We start from the raw sequence: 24,943 nt of genomic DNA, 5'->3' as shown, positions 1-24,943 counted from the left end.
TCCTGAGTGCTGAGTATAGAACAAAATTTGCAGCTCTTCATCGGCAAGTGGTGGCGTCTCCATATGAGTGAATGATGTTTAGGTAACCGATATCGCTCCGAACCTTTTTTTAAAAAATAAAATATAATTGTGTTGTGTTTTTTCAAGATTTCAAGATTTTTTTTCCATTTATTTTACGTTGACTCAAATTTGTTGAGAGATACCCTGATATATCAATGTAGTACAATTTATGTTAATTCATTTGTTAGCTAGGAAAGGAAAGACAAAAAATTGGTCCAAGGGATATTATTCCTGCCTATCCTGCTTCTTGAAAACGGGAACACACCTTCTCGATTAAGGTATTCATTTTTTTCGAATTAGAAAAACAAAAACGACAAAATAAAACGCTGCTGTATGTCTATTTCTAAAATCTAAATCCATAATTATTGATCTACACAAATATTTTCAAAATACCCAATAAAAGAAATAAATTAGGCGTCTCCACGTAAAAATATTGTTGATGTACATTCTAAACGCACTTTCAATTGTTTTTATACCCGCACTTTCTAAAGAAAGTTCGGGTATATTGTTGTTACTCATGTCCGTCCGTCCGTCCGTCTGTCACACTTTTCTTCCCTGAACTCCTCCTACATTTTATACAGTAGCTTAATCATCTTTTGGGAGATGGTTGCTGGTGTCATGTAGATGTGCAGTAAGGTTTCGGAATTTTGATTTTGCCCCAGGGGGTCAAATGGGGGTCGAAAAATAATGTTTTTTATGCAAAAAGCCCCGTCTTCCCTGAACTCCTTCTACATTTTACTCAGCAGCCTAATCATCTTTTGACAGATGGTTGGTGGTTTCATGTAGATGTGCAGTAAGGTTTCGGAATTTTGATTTTGCCCTGGGTGGTCAAATGGGGGTAGAAAAATGACGTTTTTTATGCTAAAAGCACCATCTTCCCTGAACTCCATCTATATTTTACTCAGCAGCCTAATCATCTTTTAAGAGATGGTTGGTGGTGTCATGTATATGTGCAGTAAGGTTTCGGAATTTTGATTTTGCCCTGGGTGGTCAAATGGGGGTAGAAAAATGACGTTTTTTATGCTAAAAGCACCATCTTCCCTGAACTCCATCTATATTTTATTCAGCAGCCTAATCATCTTTTAAGAGATGGTTGGTGGTGTCATGTAGATGTGCAGTAAGGTTTCGGAATTTTGATTTTGGCTGGGGGGGATGTCAAATCGGGGTAGAATTTTTTTTTTTTTTTTTTTTTTTTTTTTTACATATATTTGATATGTTTAATCACTCTGCTTTCAAGAAGTTCCCTAATATCTTATGCTGCAATAGCTTTAAACCATGATCATTTAGAAAATGATTGGTTTGTTTTGCGTATGTGTAAAATGGTTTCAAAATTTGAATTTTCATGCGGATGGCAAAAAGGGGCAGGAAAAATATGACCCCTCCCTAACCCTGGGGGTCATGATTTGTACAAACTTGAATCTACACCTCCTGAGAATATTTCCATATTAATTATGCTCTTCGTGTTCTTGAAAAGAAGAATTTTGAAGATGTGTTTCCTTTTATTCCTAAATTAAACTTTTATCCCTAATTGTGGCCTGACCCTAGCCTTTGAGGTGATGATTTGAAAAACTAGAAATATGTCTATAGGACATGAATGTCCCGCCAGATGTGTATTACTCTATTTTGTTACATCAGCTAAGCATTGCATGCATTGGTCATGAATTTTATATACTTTTGTTGAAAATGTTGATGGTTGAAACAGACAAATGATATTACACAATATGCATTCTAAAAGAATGTAAATTTAAAATAGTATTGTCTTATGTGAAACACATTCATATGAATGAATATATTATTTCTATTGAAAATTCGTAGAAAGTGTTGGGCTTGAACTTATTATGATACAGTTGTATTATGAAATGAAATATGACTTAATTAAACTGAGCCTTCAGTCAGCATAACCAAAGAAAGTGATACATTAAATTTATCTAATGACACCGTACCCTTTTTATGAAAATAAAAATTTACTTACTTGTAGAGAAGTGTGTTCCGATGTCCCCCTTTTCCACAAGTTATCCACTTTCATGGTCTGAGGAAATGTGTCGAGCTCAACAGTCTGGGTTGCACAAGATTGCTTGGGAACATTGCACGGACAGTAATTTCCAAGCTGCATTTTGGCACAACACATACAGTTAAAGTCACATTGTCTATAGAGTCTCTGCTGCGGGTTCTGCACAGGATAGGAATTATCCCAGGACAAGGAATGGAAAGCGGTCTCAAATATGTAATAAAGGATATAAGAGAGTAATTTTTTTTTAAATAATTTTTTTCTTCATACTTTTGACCCCCTGAATTGTGTCAGATAAAAATCTATCTTCCACAGATTTGACAAATACTTCTTGTTTTCGATGAAGGAACTTTTCTCATCAATTAGCATGCGATTAAAACTGCATATAATTATAATACACATAAATTGGAAAAAATTAGGTCAGAAGATTCTGAAAGATTTAGGCTCGTGTAAAGATACGATCCCCATATAAATCAACATTTATAATTTTAAGTATTACGCTTCAGGGAGCATACACTGTAACAGGAAAAATCAATAATTCTTTTTTGATTTTTTTTCAAAATTCATTTATTTAAGCAGATTTAAGCAGAAGGGACAATAATTAAGCAGAATGTACAATGATTTTAAAATGATTATTAAATTTGAAAGTGATCCGAGTGATCAGTCAGTTGTTTATTTCGTCGTAACACCGTGGTCAGTCTTTTGTCAATCTTTTTTATTTATCTATTTTTGAAATTGACAAAACAACAAATTAATCAATTATTAATATCCAGAACAATTTGATTATTATTATTATTATTATTATTATTATTATTATTTTTTTTTTTGTTTTATTTCATATAAACATTTTTATCTTAAAATATGCTACAAAGTATTTTTTAAGCACATTAAAACGACTTTCAATTCTTTTATGTCCATGATGGATATCAAAATTATCGTCTCCTTATGCACAATCTGAATTCGTCAATTGCAATTTTCATACTTTTACTTTCTTTTGATTGAAAAAAAAATGGATTTCAAAAACCTAACACGATTATGAAAGAACTTCAAAGCCATTGATAGTTAACCAGTGACTCGGGGTACATGTACACAGTCATGACACCTATTGTCTTTCACTGACCGCTATACCTTGTTTATTTTGTGGCAGAGCGACCGTGTTCACTCTGCAGCTGTTTGAAATAACATTTTCTCTTTGTATGAGAACCGATTTTTGTCAATCAAAACAAAATAAAAGTTTCAAGAAAGCTATTGACAGATTAAGATTATGCATAATGAGACGATTATTTTGATATCCATCATGAAAGTAAAATAATTAATGGTAGTTTTTATATGCTTCAAAAATACTTTGACACATATTTTATTATAAAATGGTTGATAAAAAATTGACCAAATAAGTCCATTTATCGGGAACATAATTAATTTATTTGTTTCTATCTACAATTTCAAAATAAAAAGAAATAAATAGATTGATTTTTTTCATATAGATAATTAATTACATGCAATTATTTAGTTTTATTTATTTATTTACTAACCATTAACAAATCAATTACCGGTATTTAATTAATTTTAAAAACTAGAATTTTCCCAAATGCACCCTTGCTGCATGGTTTTTTTTTTCAAAAAAGGTACAAAGTCACTTCAAGTATAATGTGGATTAAACAGGTGTTAGAAAAATAAATAAATGGTAAATAAAATAAATAGAGAAAAAAAAATAATCATTATAAAAATATCAATCTTTTCATTTATTTATTTTTGAAATGACACAAGACAATTTTAATTAATCAATTATTAATATCCCGAACAATTTTATTTTTGTTAAGTTTTATTTGATTTAAACCTTTTTATCTCAAAATATGCTACAAAGTTTTTTTTAAGCATATTAAAACGACTTTCAATTATTTTTCGTACATGATGGATATCAAAATGACCGTCTCATAATGCACAATCTTAATTTTTCAATTTTCATACTTTTACTTTCTTTTGATTGAAAAAAATTGATTTCAAATACCTAACACAATTATAAAAGAACTTCATAGCCATTCACAGTTTACCAGTGAATTGGGGTACACGGTCATGACACCTATTGTCTTTCACTGACTGCTATACCTTGTTTATTTTGTGGCAGAGCGACCGTGTCCACTCTTCAGCTGTTTGAAATAACATTTTCTATTTTACGAGAACAGATTTTGGACAGTCAAAATAAAATAAAAGTATCAAAAAGCTATTGACGGGTTAAGATTGTGCATAATGAGACGATTATTTTGATATCCATCAAGGGAGTTAATATAATAAAAATAGTTTAGATATGCTTGGAAAGTACTTTGAGACACATTTTATCGTCAAACGGTTGATAAAAAATACACCAAATTTTCGGCTACATAATAAATTAATTTGTTTCTATCAAATTTGAAAATAAAAAGAAATAAATAGATTTATTTTTTTACGATGATTAATAACATGCAATTATATAGTTAATTTTTTTTAAATCAACCAATTTTAAATACTAGAATTTTCTAAATTGCAGAATATTACCCCTGGTGTGTTTTTTTCTTCACAAAAGGTACAAAGTCACTCCGAGTATTTTATGTATTAAACAGGTTTTAGCCAAAAAAAAAAAATAAATGAATAAATAAATAAATAGAATAAAAATGATAAAATAAATTGATTTAATTTTTTAATTAAAATGTAATTAAATGATTAATAGAAAAATATATCAAAATTTTTTAAAGCAATGATTTATTAATTTTTCTTAGTTATAACGGAACTCAATACGTCTCTTAATAAATAAAGAAATACTACTGTGTGTTTGAAATATTGTTAAAAAAATTCTCAGGTAAGTAACTCGGTGTACTGCTTTGATAATCCCCCATCTTAGGTAACTGTACAGTGCTCTGAGAGTGTATATCCTTCTTATTTTTGCTTTAAAAACATGTACAGGGACGTACTGGGCCATATACTGTGGCATACCGTAGATGTCTGTAGGAAACAGTAGCCATACAGTGACATACTGTAGGCGTATCGGGGCCTACTGTAGGTATCTGTAGCATGCTGTGGATACATACAGTGGCATACAGAGATTTACAGTATATACAGAGCTAGCATACCGTACCATACTGTAGGTTTACCGTAGCTTACTGTGTAAATGCTGTAGGATACAGAGAAAGACAGTGGATTTTCATGAATACGGACAGGGGTTTTAAAAGCCAGTAGTGTAATGGTGCATGAAAATTTGTATTAGTGTATAAAGTTTGATGAAAATATCTTAAACAGTTTTTTCAGAATTGAAACTAAAATATAAAGAAATTGGATATAGATAATAAATTCTCATCAAATTATATATAAGTGCATGCTAAACATAAAAATGTCTTAAATTATTTCTTTAAAACTAAGCAAAATACAAATTAAAGAGAAGGGAGGTCAAGATCACAGGAATGTGCAAGATGAAGTTTTTGATGCAGCTGAATAGCTCTCACTAATACATATCAGCATATTATGTTTGATAAAAATATCTTGGATGATTTAATGAAACTGAGCTTAACACTTTTTTTAAGAAAAGAGAGAAAAGGAAAGGTTGGGGTCAAAATGTTGTTCTAGTTGAAAAGCTTACATCAGTGTGAATTTACTATTAGCATATGAAGTTTGATAAAATATAATTAATGGTTTATTTAAAACTTAGATAAACAGATATTTTAAAAAGTGAGGTCAAGGTCAAAAGAAAATTCAAGGTCAAAATAAGTTAATGCAATAATAGCTCTCATCAGTATGTATTAGCATATGAAGTTTGATAAATATATCTTGAATTGTTTATTCAAAACTGATCTAGTCTAAGACATTAATTTTAGAAAAGTGAGGTCAAGGTCACAGGAAATGTCAAAGTAAAAAAAGAGTGGAGCATTGTAAAGCTTACATCAGTACGTATCACCATGTGAAGTTCATTACACAACTTGAATCATTATGGTTTCTTTAAAATAAAGCTAAACACAAATTTTTAGAAAAGTTAAGTGAAGGTCAAAGGAAAGTCAAGGTCAAAAAATATTGCTGCAGTCAACATATAAACTTTGATAAAAATATCTAGAAAGTTTCTTTGGAAAGACAGATGGAAGGGTGGAGGACGGACATGACAAAAACTATACATGTATTCAGCAGCATCGGATCTGATCGGATGACCTTTGATCCTTTAAACTTTAACCTAACCAGTTGCATTTCAGACTATTTTACCCAAATCTATACCAAAACTTGTACTTACCGACTGCCATAGGTCCCGTCAACTTGAAATATAATCCAATCAAAACACAAAATAATTCCTACTGACATGCACAGGGTTCTCCACAAGGGGTTTTACCATGGAGGTGCGCCATGGTTAAATTTGTGTGCGCCATGGTTAAATTTGCTGCGCCATGGTTAAAATCTGCGCCCGCCATGGTTAAATTTTAGAATTTAAAACTTGCATTTTCAGAGATGACACCTGCAATATACTATCTGAGTAGTTAATTGTGTTTATACAACGTGGTGTGAAGCCCCCCAAGCGCACGGGGACAGGTAATAGTGCTAATTACCCACAGTCGATCAGCTGCGAATGTGCCGTGAAGCGTGAGAATTCATGAATAGAAGGTCGGTCGGCCAGCTGTTTTAACAGTATGAGTAGTTATCTACATGTACTATATAAACTACTGTTAACGGGGCTCTGTATTTTTGTATTACACGTTATTTTGTTGAATTCTAATTGTGTTCAGTTCACTGCAAAAGATTTACAAGAATTCAAAGACATATAGTAACGATGTCTCGTAGTAGACACGCATCCGAGCCAGGGCAAACTAAATAGTTTTTTTAACGTCGGCAATCTTGATGAAATTAGCCCAAAAATACTCTGTAAAAAATTCATATTCCTCTGTATTTAATCAATTTCCCATGCTATGTTTTTTAAGCTTTAACTTTATAATCGTTTTCAATAAAATGTGCATAGGACCTAAGTGTCAATCGCCTTCTTATTTTTAGAGTTACTTCCCGTTGTTATGAGACGTCGCGTGGCGCTATTTTTAGCACTGGGTCACGTGGAGAAGTAAACAAAACTTGATGAAAAAAGCATTATCTAGAAAAATAGAATGTTTAGAAAAAAAAGGACACCTATCCAATTGTTCCTTTGTGTGTTTACTTAAAAAAAATACTACCCATTCATCAGTTTAAGTCATATATTTAAACAAAACATTTCATACAACAGGCTACAACAATTCTTACAATTATTAATTTCTGAATGATATTGCCCTAGTTAATGTATCAACAATTTTTTTTTAATTCCTTCGGAAGATTACAACAGTTTTATGCAAATTCTGGTACATTTGTGAGGTAAAATACAGGATAAATCCTTTTCAATTGTAATTCTTTTTTTTTTTTAAACTTTAAACAGAGTTAGTTATTCCATTGTTTTGTGTTGCAATGGTAAAGTTTACAAATTGTAAAACCAGTCATTGATTAATGAAGATTAGAAAGTCTAACGCGCATTCGTGTTTTCGGACACATTTTGTCTTCACGCAGCTTCCTCCATGGTTAAATTTTCAAATGTGGAGAACCCTGCATACATGCAATGATGTGTACACAACACTATAGTACTGCACGTGCAGTGCTATCTAAAAATGATAATGGTAAAACTAGTACTTAAGTTGGGTACGTAACGCAAGCCCAATGTGACAGTCTTCAGATACATTTATAGTATAAGAACAAATTTAAAATTATTATTTACAAAAGATGTTTTATCTTAACTTTGCCATCTAGGCCTATTTCCAAAAACAGGTAAATAGGGTGTGTTTGTGCGTGTGTGTGTGTTGATGGGAGAGGGGTGGGGGCTGACTAAATTGATTGGGTATATGGCAGCTTTCAAGGTGTTTCTGCCTAATCAAATATAAAAAAGTTTGTACATTTTGAAAAAAATCATCAAAAACGCTTTACACTAATTTGAATAATATTATTTGTTGTTGATCTATATGAGAAAATAGATTTAAAAAGCTCCAATTATGGGCCAAAAATTTATATCCCCCCCCCTTTATCAAGCCTAATTTACATCATTAATTAAATTCTGTTGTTTTAAATTTCAGACTGGTAATGAATTACGAATATGAAATACGTATAAGATCGAGGCCCATGGGTCACATGGTCACTTGAGAATATTATGCTCAATTTGATGAATACATGGAGGCCCTATTATGTAAATTATTGAATTATATTGACTTTTTCCTTGGTAAAGCCCAATTTAAAGGAGTGTGCATTTAGAGGCAAACACCTCAGTGCGGGTATTACTGTCTCATGACAGCATCTAGTTTTAGTGCGTTGCTTTTGTTCCAAATCTATCTCAAATTGAAATTTTAGTGTGCGCAAAGAGATGATGGAGGTTTTTAATCAACCAAAGTTGATCACAAAAATAGAACGTTATGCAAATCACGATAATTCTATGCTACATGAATATGAAGCGTTCACTACAGTAAAAAGGAATATAGAAGCTTAGGGTTCTTTAATGCTCTGATAAGAGAGATAAGACTCTTAAATGTCTATTATTCCTTTATAGAGTTGCTAAGTTGAAGTGTCTTTTTTGTCCAACTTTTGCCTACAAGCTATGCTATAATTGTTTGTGTTTTACTTATAAAATACATTCTTTTAGAAAATCATTAGGGTTCAAGCAACATTTTAAGTTAGAGAGCAGAGGGTTTATGAACTATAACATATAAACATGTTGACTTTGTATATTGTTACTTTTTCTGAAAGAAACAGATAACGATTCCACCCAATTCATGTTCAATAATATCTGACCGGGCTAAGTGGTTTTTTTTTCGCAATCTAATGAAAATCTTTATACGTTGTAATAAACATAATATTAATATTTTTTTCATTTGAGGGCTATAAAGAATATTGTTGCCGGTGACAAATAGATATACATTGTATGCTGGTGTTTATTTGACGGCATACATTTAATTAGAGATTAGCAATTTCACAGTTTTCTTTATGTCCACCTACTGCTACATTGTTTCTGACGTATATGTCATGCACATCCCCCCCCATTATCAGATTCTGTACCACTCTTAATATACAAAATGTCTAAATAAATGTATTGAAGCTTTAATATAGTACATGTAACTCACCTAATATATACCCCGTTTAATTATCACCATCATCGTCAACAACTGTTTTCGTGAATCATGTAGACTTGATAAAATACGTGTTGCATGTCAAACGTTGCTATATTCGATGTTTTTCATTGAGATTGTAAAATGTTTCATTTGTATTCTATTTTTTTTTTTAAATTGCATTGTTTTTTTTAATTTCAAGCTGAAAACGAGCGAGATGTTCTGAATGCTAGTCTCATCAGAAAAATGAAGACTGAGAAAATAAATTATTTGACCTTGATTCGTGATACATTTCTTTAACCCCGAAAGGAATATACCTCTGAAATATGAAAGTCATAGTCACATCCACTAAAAAAGTATGGGCAATTTAAGTTAATGCGGAGAAGCAAACTGGCAGACAGACAGACGGACGAACAGGACAAAAGCTATACCTCCCTACGGACACAGGAAAAGGTGTGCTTGGGCTTTTAGCAAATTTCTTCTTCTTCTTATGGTCATCTTAATATGAGAATTTCTTATCTGCACTAGCATCAAAAATATAAAAATAATTTGACTACACCCCCCCCCCCCAAAATGCAAAAAAAGTCCCAGTTCTTGTCAGGCACCTGGAATATATATCGCTTGTTTTGAGCACTTAATAATTTACAAATTAAAACTAGAACAATAAGTTCCTTCGTAATGAAATTAATAAACATTTCGTTATATGCAAAATAAATAAGGAATTATACCATGCGAATAAACAATATAATAAATAAAGAATACAAATGTTTGTTTTTACAATATTGAATACAAATAAAATGAAGCACAATACACATGGAAAATTATGCATTTTAATTGGAAAAGATCAGATTTTGTAGCGTTTGACAAGTCATAATTGTGAAAACATTACATGACTTGTATGCTAAAGACATGTACATTAAATGTAGATCCGATTCCTTTAAATGTTGGTCCATATCCCCTCTTATTGTTTTAAGTTCGAGCATTATTTACCGTTTTTGGTGGTCAGTTTTTTTATTCCCTCCTATGTGCGGAGCGTTTTTTGAGAGGGGGTTGCTGTGATAGATGACAATGGTTAATAGAAAAAGAAACAACACGCATTCAATAATTCTGTACGAAAGTACTACAAAATCTTACACATCAAGCGAGACTGTGAACGTTGAAAACACGACGAAAATGTCGTGAAGATGGAATGTAAAAAGTAAATAGGAAAATATACAAGTTGATTCAGTCTGATAAACGACGTCAAACTTGACGGTTGTTGAAATTTAATCTTGTATTTCCTCAGACTTCATATTGATATTTTATGAATTTAAGTACATTAACTTCTTCCGTTACAATTCTCATGTACCTTTATTTCCACTGGCATCCAAGCAATTTCTTAACTGAGAGAGGATATCTTACAAAGAAAGATTTTTTTTTTACTAAGCCTTATTTCATTCTAATAAAATGACAATGCACGATATGTACATTATTACATTTTCACGTACTTCCTAATACAGTTCTAACTTTAAAGATTATTAAAAAAAAAAAAAAAAAAAAAAACATTTTATTTAAAAATTTCCAGTTTATGTTCCGTAATACGTTAATGGAGAAATCCAAAATCATATGATTCAAGCCATTTGGAGAGATGTAAATTTCAAAGAATCATATACATTTCGGAATGCAGTAAGTCGAAAAACGAATAAAACAAGACCCCCAAAAGATGCAAGTTCACTAATTTCATAAGTTTTCGTGAAAATAGTTCATGAGAAATTCAATAGACACAAAGAAAAATAATAATAAAAAAAAGCCTTCATGACGCCAACCCCAAATATATTTAAAATAGGGACTTTAATTAAATGCTACGGGCCTGTGATTGATGATATTGGTGAGAGAAAATTAAGGACTAACACGTTAAATTAAACTGTATTTGAAGTACAAAGTAGAGACATTTTTTTTTTACAATTTGGCAATTAATTTCTTTAAAAAACTACGAACGATAGTATTGTTCTCCCTCCTACCTCTAAGTCAATTCTCAAAAGTTAACATATTAGAATGAATTTTCACAATTTTATAGATATATATATAAATTTTCATAAAACGTTACTTATTTGGGAAAACAAATAGAGACAACTCTATAATTTTGGTAAAACTCGTGTTTTTCACTATAGAAATCAACGGAAAACGGAATATATTTCTAAAACATCTTTCCCCCGTGAAACAAAAATTCCTTCTTACAGGTTATATGGACTGTCATTTTACAAATTTATACCAAAGTTTTTTTTGTTTTTCACCGGGGGGGGGGGGGGGGGGGGGGGGTGACACGTTTATAGACAAAAAACGAAAAAACATGCTGATTTTTCACCAATTTTAAAGCTATTTACAACTAAATAATTGTATTTTATTAATTTATATATGTTTTATTTGTTTGCGTAAAACATAAGAAAAGATATGAGATACATTTTATCATATTTCTATAAGACTATTTCAAAATATGGTGGTTCTTGAAAGTTCGATTTCACTAGAAAATATCGTCTACCCCCCTTTTTTCAAGAGCTGGGATTAATGATAATTTACTATCTAGCGCTGGAATTAAAATGATTAATCAATTACATGTACCATAGAACTGTTCTTTGTATTTAATAAAGATTTAATGGCCAAATTGCCATTAATATTGAATTTAATGGGTGCAAAATGTAGGTGGGATTCAAGAGTTAGAGTTCGTAGTTCTTTTCTTCAGTCTAGCATATATAACATGTCATATATCCGACACACTCAGTGAGACTGTTGAAATCGAAGAACGCAAAGAAAATGCCCAGAAGATTGAATGTACTAAGTAAATACTAAAAAAAGAGATCATATTGATACAGTAAACACATGCTTTAAGAAACGTCAAATTAAAGTCCGATAAGCGACGCCAAACTTGACTGTTATTATAATATATTTTCGAATTTTAATCTTGTATATGTCTCAATTCTTGAATGCTGATACTTAAAAAGTACATTCCCTTCATTACAATTCTCATGCATCTCCAATTGCTACTGATATAGAAGCGATGTATATACCAAGAGAGAATTATGTTTACAGAGAAATTTCTTTTATATTATAAAGTATTCTGAAAAAAATATGGATGCCGTCAGTACACACTTATTTCGGTGTTTTTTTTAAATGTTGTGTCTACTAGTGCAGCTTTAGATGTTTTAAGATTATTAGATTACATGAAAGGAATAATATGTAAATGGTGAAAACCAGATGTAAATAGATGTCTGAACTCAATAGTACTCAATGTGCCCTGAAATGTTTGTGGACTGGCTTTAAAAAATTTCGTTTGAATAGAACATCCATGATATCTACATATTTAATAACAAACTTCAAGATACAGATCTTACATTTATATGTATACAAAAGCATTTTATTTAGTTTTCGCCGGTATCAGCCCCTGGCGAATACTACTAAAAAAAAAAAAAAAAAAAAAAAAAAAAAAAGCCCCTTCTTACAACAGTAATAGAGAAATCCAAGCTACTTTGTATTTGTCTAAACCAGGTGTAGAGACTTATTTAACAGTTCATAAAAACGACCTCATAAAAAAGTCAATTCAACAATGCAATTTTCTTTAGATCACTAAAACTTTAAGCAAAAAATTGAACAAGTTACATGCATACTTTGTGCTTTTTCCAAAAATAAAAAAGTGAACATATTTGGGGACCTTTAGATGTATAAAATATAGAGAGGCTATAAGTTTCAATTTTTAGTTGTTCATTTCATACAAATGCATGCAATTTTCCATATTTCAAGAGCTGTTTGAAATTTGACTTTTATTGGAAGGGGTTTGGGGAGGCGGCAACCTTTTACCATTTATATTTTTCTGTAAAATACTTAGTCATATACTCATATTTATTCTCTCTACTATAAAATCAAAGAAAAAAACTAAATAGGTGTTCAATTTCTCTCAGCAAGACATAAAAGTATGTCAAAAATGTAAGACAAAATTTTTTCGGGGTCCGTGTTTGATCTGCTCTTATTTTGTATTGTTTTATGGACTTAGAGATTGAATTCTGCTCGTTATCTATATATCCTTCTTCATCCAAAAGTTTCAATTCTCTGTCCTTCACAGGTTAGAACTGTTATTTCATGATTTGTCAGTTAGAATCATGTGATAATTATATTGGAATATAAAAATGGTCGAAGCGACAAAATAGCCCCAATACCGATAAGCTCGTTTAGTCACTGGTTATCAATATATAACAAAGAATAAAGTATATTGCTCCTTTTCATTAAACATTATTCAGCATAATGGAGGTGAACGGTAATTTTACTGAAGCAAAAGTTAATGCGTCAAAGGCGTTAATCTCGGACAGTATGATAATTCCCGTAGGCGGAATGCTAGTTTTGGAAAACCTGATCGCTATTGTAATTTTATACCGTTGTAAAAGACTCAATTTCCAGATTAAAATTCTGTCGATGAATTTGGGGATTTCAGATATCTCCACGGGTGCAAGTTTGTGTTTTCCTCTCTTCGTTTACCAATATGGAAATAATTGCGAATTCAAAAAGTATGTGGCATTTGTATGTGTGAACGTGTCTTTATTCACCGTAACGATGTACAATCTTGACCGCTGTCTTGTATTTGCATTAGGTATGAGGTACTATAAGTATGTGCAGAAAAAACGATTGATTTGGCTTTGCGTGGCGTTTTGGATCATCGGAGTATTGACAGCATATCTCATGTTTTACAGCGAAGAAGATCCATTCAAAATCGGCTGTTCATTCATGTACGAACTCAAAAAGAATTTCATTAGCCAAGGCACTAAATATCTTCTTTTGATGACTATCTGTTCAAATATTTTCATGTACATTTTCCTGCTCCATCATATTCGCAAAATTAAAAGAAAAACCGGTGATATAACGGCCAATTCCTCTGGAATAGAACAATCTCGAATCGCTAAGAAAATTTCAGTCATAACGATAACGTTTTTGGTCATTGCAACACCTTTTTATCTCACTCTTACATTCCCCATTCTGGACTATAGTACACCATTTGGGCAGACGGCTTACTCAGCGTGCGGAATATTACTGTGTATGAATAGCGCAATGAATCCGGTGTTCTATGTCTGGAGGATGAAAGAACCCCGTTATCACCTCAAACTATTATTCATGTTTTGGAATAGGGCATATTGCGAGAAACTGACACAAGAGAACAATTTGAAGTTTGCCACTTACAACATGACTAGTTCTTCAGGATCAGATAAAAATAGTACTTTAGTTAAAAATTAAGAGGTATGCCACGCTTGTAAATACTGTTGATGAATTGAATAATACAATTATGGACTCTTTTGATGCTGAATATGGTTTGGTATTTACCAGAAAAATATCATATTGACCGAGGCGAAGCCAAAAAGTATACCTGAGTGGCAATTTATAAATACGTTTTGTAAATATTTTTTTTTCTTTGTCTAATAGATTTTGTACAGTGTGCAAGTTGTATTTGAATTTATTTTTCTGTAAGTTTCTTTGTATAACCAAAGAAATTGTTCTCGATTATTTTTGTATAAAACATGCTTGCGATGACATAAAAGAGAAATTAAAAAGGTAAGATAATTAAAAGAAATAATATCATATGATCTATATGCAAATGTTTTTTGTTGGTATGTGTTAAATATTTTGAAAATGTAGATATAGTATTTAAAGTGCTATATTTGTATTGTAAATCATTAGAAAAAAATGTTACAGTTTTCTGGAGTAAATTTGATTTTATGCATTTGTGATTAATTGATTGATTGACTGTTTGTTTTTTAAAGTCTGTATTTTAAAAATTTCTTAATTCATAAAGAGAAACCATTGGCATATATGAGAATGCAATGCATATGTATATCCAAAAGACTTACATAAGAGTTTATTTAGCAAAATTTATTTTCTATGTAAGGCGCTAGATAGAGTACATGGCTAAATGTTTTACGTTCTGTTTCACTATAGTGTTGTATTGGTATATAACATATCATTATGCAGTCGTTAATTACCTCCTTATACATGTACCCAGTAATTAATTTGTCAATGATTTCTTTTGAATGTCATTCAAATATGTGTACCATGTAAGGATATACTCAAAGTCAACAAAATTTGTTACCTAGCGTTTGAAATTCAGAAGGTGATATACTTTTGTAGATGAGTCTTGATACAAATATGTTTCTGTGTAATAAACTTGTTTTACATTTGTGTTTGTCACGGTCTTTTGAAAATAACAATATATCACGCACGCCAATATCTAACTGCTAACTGATTAAAACATTGGAACAATTACTTTCCTGTCAGCTTAATATTGGCGAATTTCGAGGGCACTCCTCATCCAGTAATTAACATCCTTCACAGCAGTATGAAAATCAAGATATTTTGTCAGATGTTTGAAAAAATTATTCTATGTATTAATCAGACATGCGATACTTTAACACAATATTTTAGTGATGCACTTTTTTTTTTATCCAGTAGTAAATAAAAAGAAATATAAAAAAAAAAACCAGACCGCTTTTTAAAAAATAAATTAGTAAATACTGTGTGTTTTTAAAATGATCTGTCCAATATCTTGTGGAGATTGTCTTTTTCAGAATGTTGAAAAAGGGTGATTTTGTTACATTGAGATATTCTTCATTGAATATGGATGATTTTTACTGCACTATTTAGTCTGAAAAGAAAAGCAAACTGCTGACGTATAATTTTTATCAAGTCTTAAAATCTTTTTTCAGCATGTTTACATGACAATACCGCTGCTTGCGAAAAGGTAATATTTGTTGTAACTTAATTGTCAAGCCAAAGAATATATGCAAACCTTGAAAAGTTGTTTACAGCATTAAGAAATATTGGATATTAAACATGTTAAATAACCAAAATATTTCAATCATATTACAAAAGAAGATAATGTTTCTTGGCTGCCAAAGTAGTTTTTTCTTTGCTTCCAATTCTTAAAAACTGAAAGAAATCGAACAGAGATGCTTCTAGTAACGATTAATTTCTTCCTTCAAAATACTATTTGTCAACTCCAATCAACTAGTGTTTATTTCATCACATATTATCTCAATTCTATTTTGAAAATTTAGTAAAATCCTTAAAAAGTAACAGATCATTTTCCAGTTAATGTTTTACCAATCCTCTTTCTTTACTCCTCAATTCATGAAAAATATTAACAGCAGTGAAGATGAAACTTCGGAAGAACAATGAATTCTAAAAGTGGTTTAGATAAGATATAAATGCTAAAAAAATCTATTAAAATAAATCAGTCAATTTTTTTTTTTGGAAAACTTGAAATCACAGAATTTTACCAAAATCAATCGCGAAAAACGTTTGACTTTTCAACTCTACATACTTAGCATTAGATCCTGATTTACAAACTCTGTTGTGGGCGTATTTCCCGTCAATGCTCGATAATATTACGGAGCACATGACGGTTGTGGCCGATTAGCAGGGGATGCTCAATCCTCCATTGTATCTGATCCCACCACTAATTATGAAGAGGTCTGTGTTTGATCTGCTCCTCATAGTTTTTTGCGCTTACCTCTTTTCTTTAAACGATATGGAAAAAAGTGCAAATTAAAAAAAAAAAAAAAAAAAAAAAAAAACGCATAACATTTGTATAACTTTAGGCAACTTTTTTCACCGTAACAATGTACAATCTTAACCGCTGCTTTTTGCATATTAGTTTATCTTTGCTTGATTTTTGGCAAATCGGAGTATAAACTGCATGTAAATTTCATGTCTTACAAGAGAAGTTGACATTTTAGAAATGGCTGTGCATGCATGCATTAATTGAGAAAAAAAAACACTTGATCGGTCAGAGCACTTATTATACTATTATGACCACAATATGCTACATTGTTATGTACTTTTTCTTACCGGATATTTGTTAAATCAGTCGAAAGGCTGGCAATTTGCCGTTTGCTACGACTGGAGTAATTAATAAACGTACAACCTTGAATCGCTAATAAGAAAACCAGCCAAAAGGAACACACGTTTGGTTATTTCTTCACCTTTTTGTGTCGATCTAAACGTTCCCAATCTTAGATTACAGTCCAGCATTTGGAAAAAAAGCTGTCCCCTCAACCTGCAGGCAAATTTGTGTGTCTAAACAATGCAATAAAATAATTATTTTTCAACTATATACTAATCTCGCAGGAGGTAATTAATTTTGCTTTGATATTGGGCGTACTGCTTCAAACTGAAGCATTGGTACAATAAGAATTTTTCCTGATATTATTACTAGTTTTTCAGCAGCAACAAAAATCAGGGCAATTGCTAAATATTACAATGTTACTCCTGTTGTCGATTTTATGTGTAAATATTAAAATCGAGATAATAAATTTTAAGACTACTTTATTTAACAGAATGACTTTCTTGTCGATCAATAATAAAAACACGTTACTACTTATTTTAAGAATATGAAGTAATAAACTCTTTCAAGAAAAGCTGACTTTTTACAATCGACGGCTTAGTTTTACATATACACCGTACGAAAGCTTTAGCTATTTATGCAATTATAGCAATTGGCATTTTAAAAACATTTAACGAAGGATCGAAAACAACCCTGCCCTTTACCCCTGTCTTTTCAGCTTGACAAATTCCTGCAAAGTGTCCCTTCAGGGATGCTTTTTTTTCTTTTTTAAGAAATTCCTTCAGAAAAAAGTATGTTTTCTATCTATTGTGAAGTAGTGTAAATTTAATCAGATGGGATATTTTTTTAATTCAAAGGAACTTTTAAAAACATACTTTTAAAATCAAAAAATTGATAACAAGACAAAACTTTTGACTTTTAAAATTTATATAAAACAAGTCCCTATGATAAATGAAAGAACAGACTTTTGATAGATATTGGAAAATTGAACTCCTGAATTTTCTTACCTTTTCATTTGTCATGTGCCAAATTATGCTGTTAAAATATTCTGATTATATACTATACAGGTGATATTAAAAGATGCTTAACTGTCTAATTTGGAATATCTTGTGATTTTTGGAGACTTGATATTCCTGCTCGGAATTCCAATGTGTACCAAATGCGCCCCATTATTAACATTCCTATCATTTTATTTAGATGAATTAAGAAATAAGCGGATCCATAAAAGAAGAAAACAATTGCTTTGGCTTTCAACTCGACGTAAAGATATATCGACTCGCGTATTGTAAATAAACAATTGATTTATTCCATTGATTTGTCGATACGGTATATACCAATGAACTTGAAATAAAGGATATCAAAGAGTCTGACAAATTGTTTTGATATTTGTTTATTTTATTAGAAAACGACTTTACCAGTAACCTTTCACACAAGATTTATATTAAGGTGATGACTTTTTCAATCATTAACTTTTTTTAAACTTCCATTACTTAATATGCAGCAATGCATCTTCCTCACCTGCATACAGGGTTTATATCTCTCAGTTGATTTGATAATCAAACTTTGCATTGTTTAATCGACTTTTGAGCTTAAATACTGTTCTGTGTCTCCGTATATTTCATCCGTTCCTCGGTATATAACGCAGGTTTTAATTTCAAAGCAAGATGTCAACTGTAAACGTTAAATGCTTCTCACAAAAGTCTAACACTATATATGCTTCATGCGAATTTGTCTAAGTCTAAATCTAATGCGTATTACGAGTATTAATGCAGTGAGTGCAAAAGGGTAATTTGTAACATGTTTACATATGTTTTTAGTTAGCTTCAGCAAGGAAGATTATATGATTAATTAATACATTTTTCTCGTTCTGATATTGTCTTGTACATATGTATATAAGCATTGCCAAAACCATGTATAAAAACGTTTTTGCTTTTTAGATAGCTAAGTAACATTACTACCATGAAGACTTTGAGCTGTAGTTTTGTTTTGTTACAAGGGATCTTTTTTCTTCCCTTTTTAGTTGACAATGTTTCTCTTGACAATATTGATCCGTCGACAGTTACAAATAAAGTGTCCGGAGTTTTACGTGATATTCTGAATAAGGATACTTTAGTACGGCTGTCAATGGTTCAGAAAATACAATCACTAGCAATGGATGCCATAGATTCTAGAAACAACACCCAAAATTTAATGAAAATGATTAATGACATGATGAAAGAATTAAAAAATATGAGGACAACGCAAAGAAAGATTGAAGAGGAGATATCGAATTTTGAAAAGAAATTAAGGGATGAATTTATTAAGATTTTAAAGGAGCAACATTCCAAAAGTCAACTGGAAAATAACTCTTCAAGTAAGTGATTATTCTGTCCAACTATGAACTAGATGATAACGTGGACTTCACCATTTCTTTTCGTAATATTTAAGGAAACACATTCAAGATACGATTCAAATTAATAGCTTTAGCGTTCACAAATGACTTACGAAAAATCACGCCATTTGTATATTAACTTCATTCTAATTTGATTTGAAAAAAAAAAATACTTTTACGGAAAAATATAATTTTTTGATTCTCTTGATGTATTTTACATAACTCCAGATTTAAATTAAAAACATCTTAAATAATAATAATAAAAAAAATCACATTTTAATAAGGAAGGCTTACATTTGTAGATTGCTTATTAGGCAAAGGAACTGTCATATTGCATAATTTTACAAGAAATTCAACTTGCAAAATTGAATAAAAGAGGGATTACGAAATATTTTTACATACTGAGTATTTCAAATTTAAAGTCATGTGGAAGAGTTAAGTTGAGGAATCACTGTCTACTTAATAGAGTATACCATGATATCAATGACATTTGGGAATATGGAATAATTTGCATGACGGATTATGAATGAATTATCTCACGTTTTCAACAATCGTTAATGTTCCTGGTCAACAAAGACATCCGCAGAAGATTTACATGCCTATAGCTATAAGGCCTAAATAGCGTGAGACACAAAGACAGATGCAAGCATATTATGCCTCCTCAGATCAATTAAATGAATACCATTGTTTGCTTTTATACAAATTCCATTTTTCTCACCGCACAGTGCTAGAAGAAATCAAGAAATAGATAAGGGCTTGCTTGTAGTCAACAACCATTGTATCATACAGGAGTGAAACATATCAAACAGTTATCGACCTTTTTATGAAATGCAAAGCTTAAGGTTCATTAACCCTCTGCTCACTTATAAATATAAAATGTTTCTTCAACTTTTATGGTTTTCCAAAGGAAATGTATATGCTTAATGAAATACAAACAGTAATAACATGGCTCGCGGGGCAAAATATGACAAAAAACGCACTTTAACTTGACAAATTTATAAAGGAATAATAGACATTTGTGTCATTAAGAGTTATCTCTCTTACTAGAGTATTATTGTACCTTAAGCATCCCTTTTATACAGTCTGTCAGGTATTCACCTCGCCCTTCCATTTTAGAGAAAATCGATTTCAAGGATGAGTAGGTCATTGCATTAACCAAAAATTGCAAGTGTATTGCATTTCTTACTTAAATAAATGTTTTAAGAAACATTGCATTGCATTCAATTTATATATAATACAGGTGGCGGTGCCATTTTTGTTAATTGGGGAAAACCAAAGTGTCCAGATAATACATCACAGATGGTATATTCGGGTAAGTATATAAATTCGTCTTATGTACATACATACCGGTCACGGTAGCCTAGTGGTAGAGCGTTCGCTTCGTGATCGGGAGGCCCGGGTTCGATTCTCGATCGCGGCGCCGCGTCATACCTAAGACGTAAACATAGGTAGTGACTGTTCCTTCGCCAAGCGCTCGGCACTAGAAGTGAAAGTCACGGGTCTTTCGGATATGACCTTAAAAACGTAGATCCCGTGTCACGGTAGGCGTTGGCACGATAAAGAACCCTCACTGCTCAATGGTCCTGAGTGCCGAGTATAGGTCTAAATTTGAAGCCCTTCACCGGCATCGGTGACGTCTCCATATGAGTGAAAAATTCTCAAGAGGGACGTTAAACAATATACAATCAATCAATATGTACATACATTGTATATCTATGAAACTAATGGAGATAACGTACAGTATTCAAGATCAATATCCATAGAATAAAAATAGGAGCAGAGCAAATAAGAACCTCCAAAACATCGGAGTTTGTATCAAGTACATGTACCAATGAGGAGTAAGCATCCCCTACCGATCGGTTACACCCGCCGTATGCTCCTTGTCATAATCGAAAAATAATGTTAAAATCCCTCATCCATTCAGTGTATAAATAATTGACTAACAATAGCTATGAAAACCTTCAGTCAGCATTTTTAAATTAAGAAAACTAAACTGTTGTTATTTTGAGGGAATGGGTACCAAAAAATGATAATATATGTTATAATGCAAAATGTAATCTTCCCATTTAAATAATTTGTTTGTCTTTTTGTCTTTATACACATATCACTTTGCATCATAACAGTTTATGTTCTCTAAAGAATACATTTTAATGAATAGATAAATCTCATAAATATTGTCATTCCTAATTATATATAAGTTACAAGTTAACATTAGAATGCATTTTCCTCTAATGTTTAAGGTTTTCTTGGAGGATCAGAATACAGTACAAAGGGAGCGGCCGTCACCAATGTCTGTCTTTCCCCTGATCCAATCTTTGGAAACTGGTCAATATTAGGATCGGTGAATGTTATGTATGGATCAGAACTGGATTACGATTTAGTTGGACACGGAACAGGAACCCAAGACACCACGTGTGCAGTGTGCAAAAGTAAGATTCACTCCTCCGTTGTTATGATCCCTGGGAGAAATGAATGTTATCCGGGATGGAAGAAACAATATGGCGGATATCTAATATCTGGTCCGACTGGAAATTCCCCTAAGGAAATTATCTGTTTCAATGAAGATCCTGAGTTTGTTGTAGGTGGCGGGGATAATGATAACGGAAATCTTCTATATCCAATTAAAGCTGTCTGTGGTTCCCTTCAGTGTCCACCTTACGTAAATGGAGAATTATTAACCTGCGCTGTGTGCACCCAGTAATGTGATACATGGAGGATTTATATCATTATTGTAGTAAGGATTGATTGATTGTGTGTTATTTAACGTCCCTCTTGATATTTTTTTTACTCATATGGAGACGCCACAACTTCCATGGAGAGCGGCAAAATTTGTCCTATACTCAGCACTCAGGGTCATAGAGCTGGGAGGGATCTTTTTCGATTCAGCACTTACTGCGACACGGGACCTCTATTTACTGAGTATACGGTCTCATCCGAAGGACCTGTATCCATGTCCCACAATGGGATTTGAACCCGCAACTTAAGGATCAACTTCTTACTTCGCAACTCAAAAACAAACGCTTTAACCACTGCGCCAAGCGAGCGATTGACGTAAGGAAAATAGTACACTTCCAAGACAATATTCTGACGCTATATATTCTGACTGATTTTGAAATGTTTAGCAAAATGTTTTTTCTTACCCCAACTGATCATAAAAAGGTTAATTACACCAACAGATAACTTTATGTTACATAACAGCACCACTTCTTCTTGTCAAATATCCAGATGTAGATAAGGATACCATATAGATTTTTTTTAGTTTAGAAAATAAAGAGAGATAACGAACAGTATTCAACCTCAAATGTCCTTTCAACAATACAAAATTGAAGCAAAATAAACATGGACCTCTAAAACATCAGGGGTTTGTCCAGATGCCATGGAGGAGTGAGCATCCCCTGCCGGCCTGTCATAACCGTCGTGTGCCCCATGTCATGATCGACCCCCCCCCCCCGAAAAACTGGTCGTTCGTTGATATTAGCCTTATAATTAGTATGATGATCTTCAGTCAGCATTTGACCTAATGACAAATGGTATTTGCTGACAAAGTCATTGTATCAACTATAAAACTTACGAACTTACGAATGGTGACTGCTTATATTCTTATTTCATCACTTTATTTGTCAATAATTTGCCTCGATTGAGAAATTATCCATGCGCAAGGAATGCTCTTTCGGAGCGAATTATCTGATTTACAAATTCCAGTTTTACAAAAAGTAGAGATTTCTTTGGAACTTTTTGCATATCAGAATAATGTATTTAAACCAGTAACTTTTCTTTTATTAAAATGTTTTATGCTAACATTAACTTCTGTTTTATATGGTTGTACACATGTACTTCTTAAAATACGATAATTTAAATATATTTTTTTACTATTGTAATTTAAAACTACAGTTGTATATTTAATGAAAACAAATGCAATTGTCCTATTTTGAACACTTAAAATTACGAGAAGGGAGAAACGTAAAAGTTGTAAATACATCCAGATACAAATATATAGTACATGTATAACATTTTTCTGTCAAGGCCCTAAAGTCTCAAAAGATATGCAGTGTAGTTGGTACGAGAGTCTGCTCTGGAGTATCAGTGTAAGGAATATATCATTATGTCGCTGATTCAAATCCCACTGTTGGACTTGGAGACCAGTTCTTTGGATCATACCCTATAACCAGAGTCACAAGAGCTATATACGAGGGCTGTTCAATAAATAATGTCCTGAATTATATAACATACATTACAGATATCATATGACATTTAACTTGACTTTCTCTAAATATTGAATCTTTCATGAATTTATAACAGTTTATGTGACCACTTTTCATCACATAGTTTCATCGTGAGAAGCTGGGAAACAAGGGCTTTTCGATACACTGCATTATAAATGAATGGTAAAGAATCAGTAAACTAGATTGAAAATAAAAGCTTCATTATAGCTACCGTAAAACTTGTTAAAAATCCCAAAGAAATATTCACTGAAATATATGACATTTACAGCAACCAATGCCTGTTTTATAGACAAAAGAGCAGGTGGATTTCAATGATAAAAAATTATATAATGGGCATAAAAAATGGGTACCCTCCTTGCCAACAAAAATTATAACAACTTATGTACTGGTTGCCAAATTTCAACAAATAATATTTGATGATGTATGATTGATTTTAAGACACATAGCAAATTTTGATAGACATCATATCGGGAGTAGTTTACAATGTTTTCAAGAAACGTTTGACGGTAAAATAGCTTGGTACTCAAAGGTCACCCTATATTTTGAAAAATGAGTGAAAACAACAGCGTATACGAGATTCGTAAAAATTATTTTAAAAATATCAGTAATTTTAGTTATCCACGTTTGTTTTATTTTCAAACACATATTGGAACATGAATCTATTGATTAAAACCCTCAAAACAAAATTTACCATAAGATGTACTTGATAAAAACGTCGAATGTCTGACAAGATCACAAGTATTCAAGAGCACAAAGACAGATTTATATGTAATTTTCTTAAATATTAGTGGTATTGTTGCTCAAATTCGTATTCGGAGAGACAGTTTAATTTCTGGAGGAGTCTAGAAAGCAATTTTTTTTGCAAAAAAAAAATCAAAAGGTTCATTAGAGGAAGGACCCAGAATCAGGAATCCTCTACATTGAATTTCTTCAAAACAGCGTCCAAACCCGCATGCCCTGAAGAGTAAAGGGATTTTCGGGATAAACAGAAAGTTAATGTTTTTTTCACATTAACAATATTCGCCAGATCTTCGACCTTTTGACTTGTTTCTATTTCCAAACTTGAAAAAACACCTTTCGGAGGGAAGGAACAAGTCCGGGAAATCATTGGATCTGCCATTTTCCAGTATACTAAGGGTCATACCCAAAAATGAGTTCTAAAAACAATCAGAAATTAGATAAAAAATGTTACGGACATGTATTTTTCTTAAAAGAGATTAATTAGTAAAATCATGAAGACTAAATCATTGAAAAGCGTCTTTTGCTCCTTTCTGAGCACCGAGGACATTATTTATTGAACAGCCCTCGTAGGTG

At 31.9% G+C, this 24,943-nt stretch overlaps 1 protein-coding gene across 1 annotated transcript; it reads left to right on the top strand.

Annotated features, from left to right (window-relative positions):
* Positions 1-18,950: 18,950 nt before the first annotated feature.
* Positions 18,951-23,119, top strand: LOC134231755 (uncharacterized). The gene is made up of 3 exons (XM_062713714.1): positions 18,951-19,388; positions 20,647-20,718; positions 21,647-23,119. Exons 1-3 carry the CDS (start codon positions 18,995-18,997, stop codon positions 22,105-22,107), a joined length of 927 nt encoding a protein of 308 aa, XP_062569698.1. The 5' UTR covers positions 18,951-18,994; the 3' UTR covers positions 22,108-23,119.
* Positions 23,120-24,943: the final 1,824 nt, after the last annotated feature.

Source organism: Saccostrea cucullata, unplaced genomic scaffold, assembly GCF_032062105.1.
Source record: "Saccostrea cucullata isolate Sc308-1 unplaced genomic scaffold, CSIRO_AGI_Scuc_v1 ctg170, whole genome shotgun sequence".
Classification (NCBI taxonomy): Eukaryota; Metazoa; Mollusca; class Bivalvia; order Ostreida; family Ostreidae; genus Saccostrea; species Saccostrea cuccullata.
This window is presented reverse-complemented; position numbering and strand designations above follow the sequence as displayed.

Bases quoted from the DNA above. Each gene is read 5' to 3' on its own strand.
- LOC134231755 (XM_062713714.1), top strand. From the start codon at position 18,995: ATGAAGACTTTGAGCTGTAGTTTTGTTTTGTTACAAGGGATCTTTTTT. The intron at 19,389-20,646 runs GTAAGTGATTAT...TATATAATACAG, and splicing joins ACTGGAAAATAACTCTTCAA to GTGGCGGTGCCATTTTTGTT. The intron at 20,719-21,646 runs GTAAGTATATAA...CTAATGTTTAAG, and splicing joins ATCACAGATGGTATATTCGG to GTTTTCTTGGAGGATCAGAA.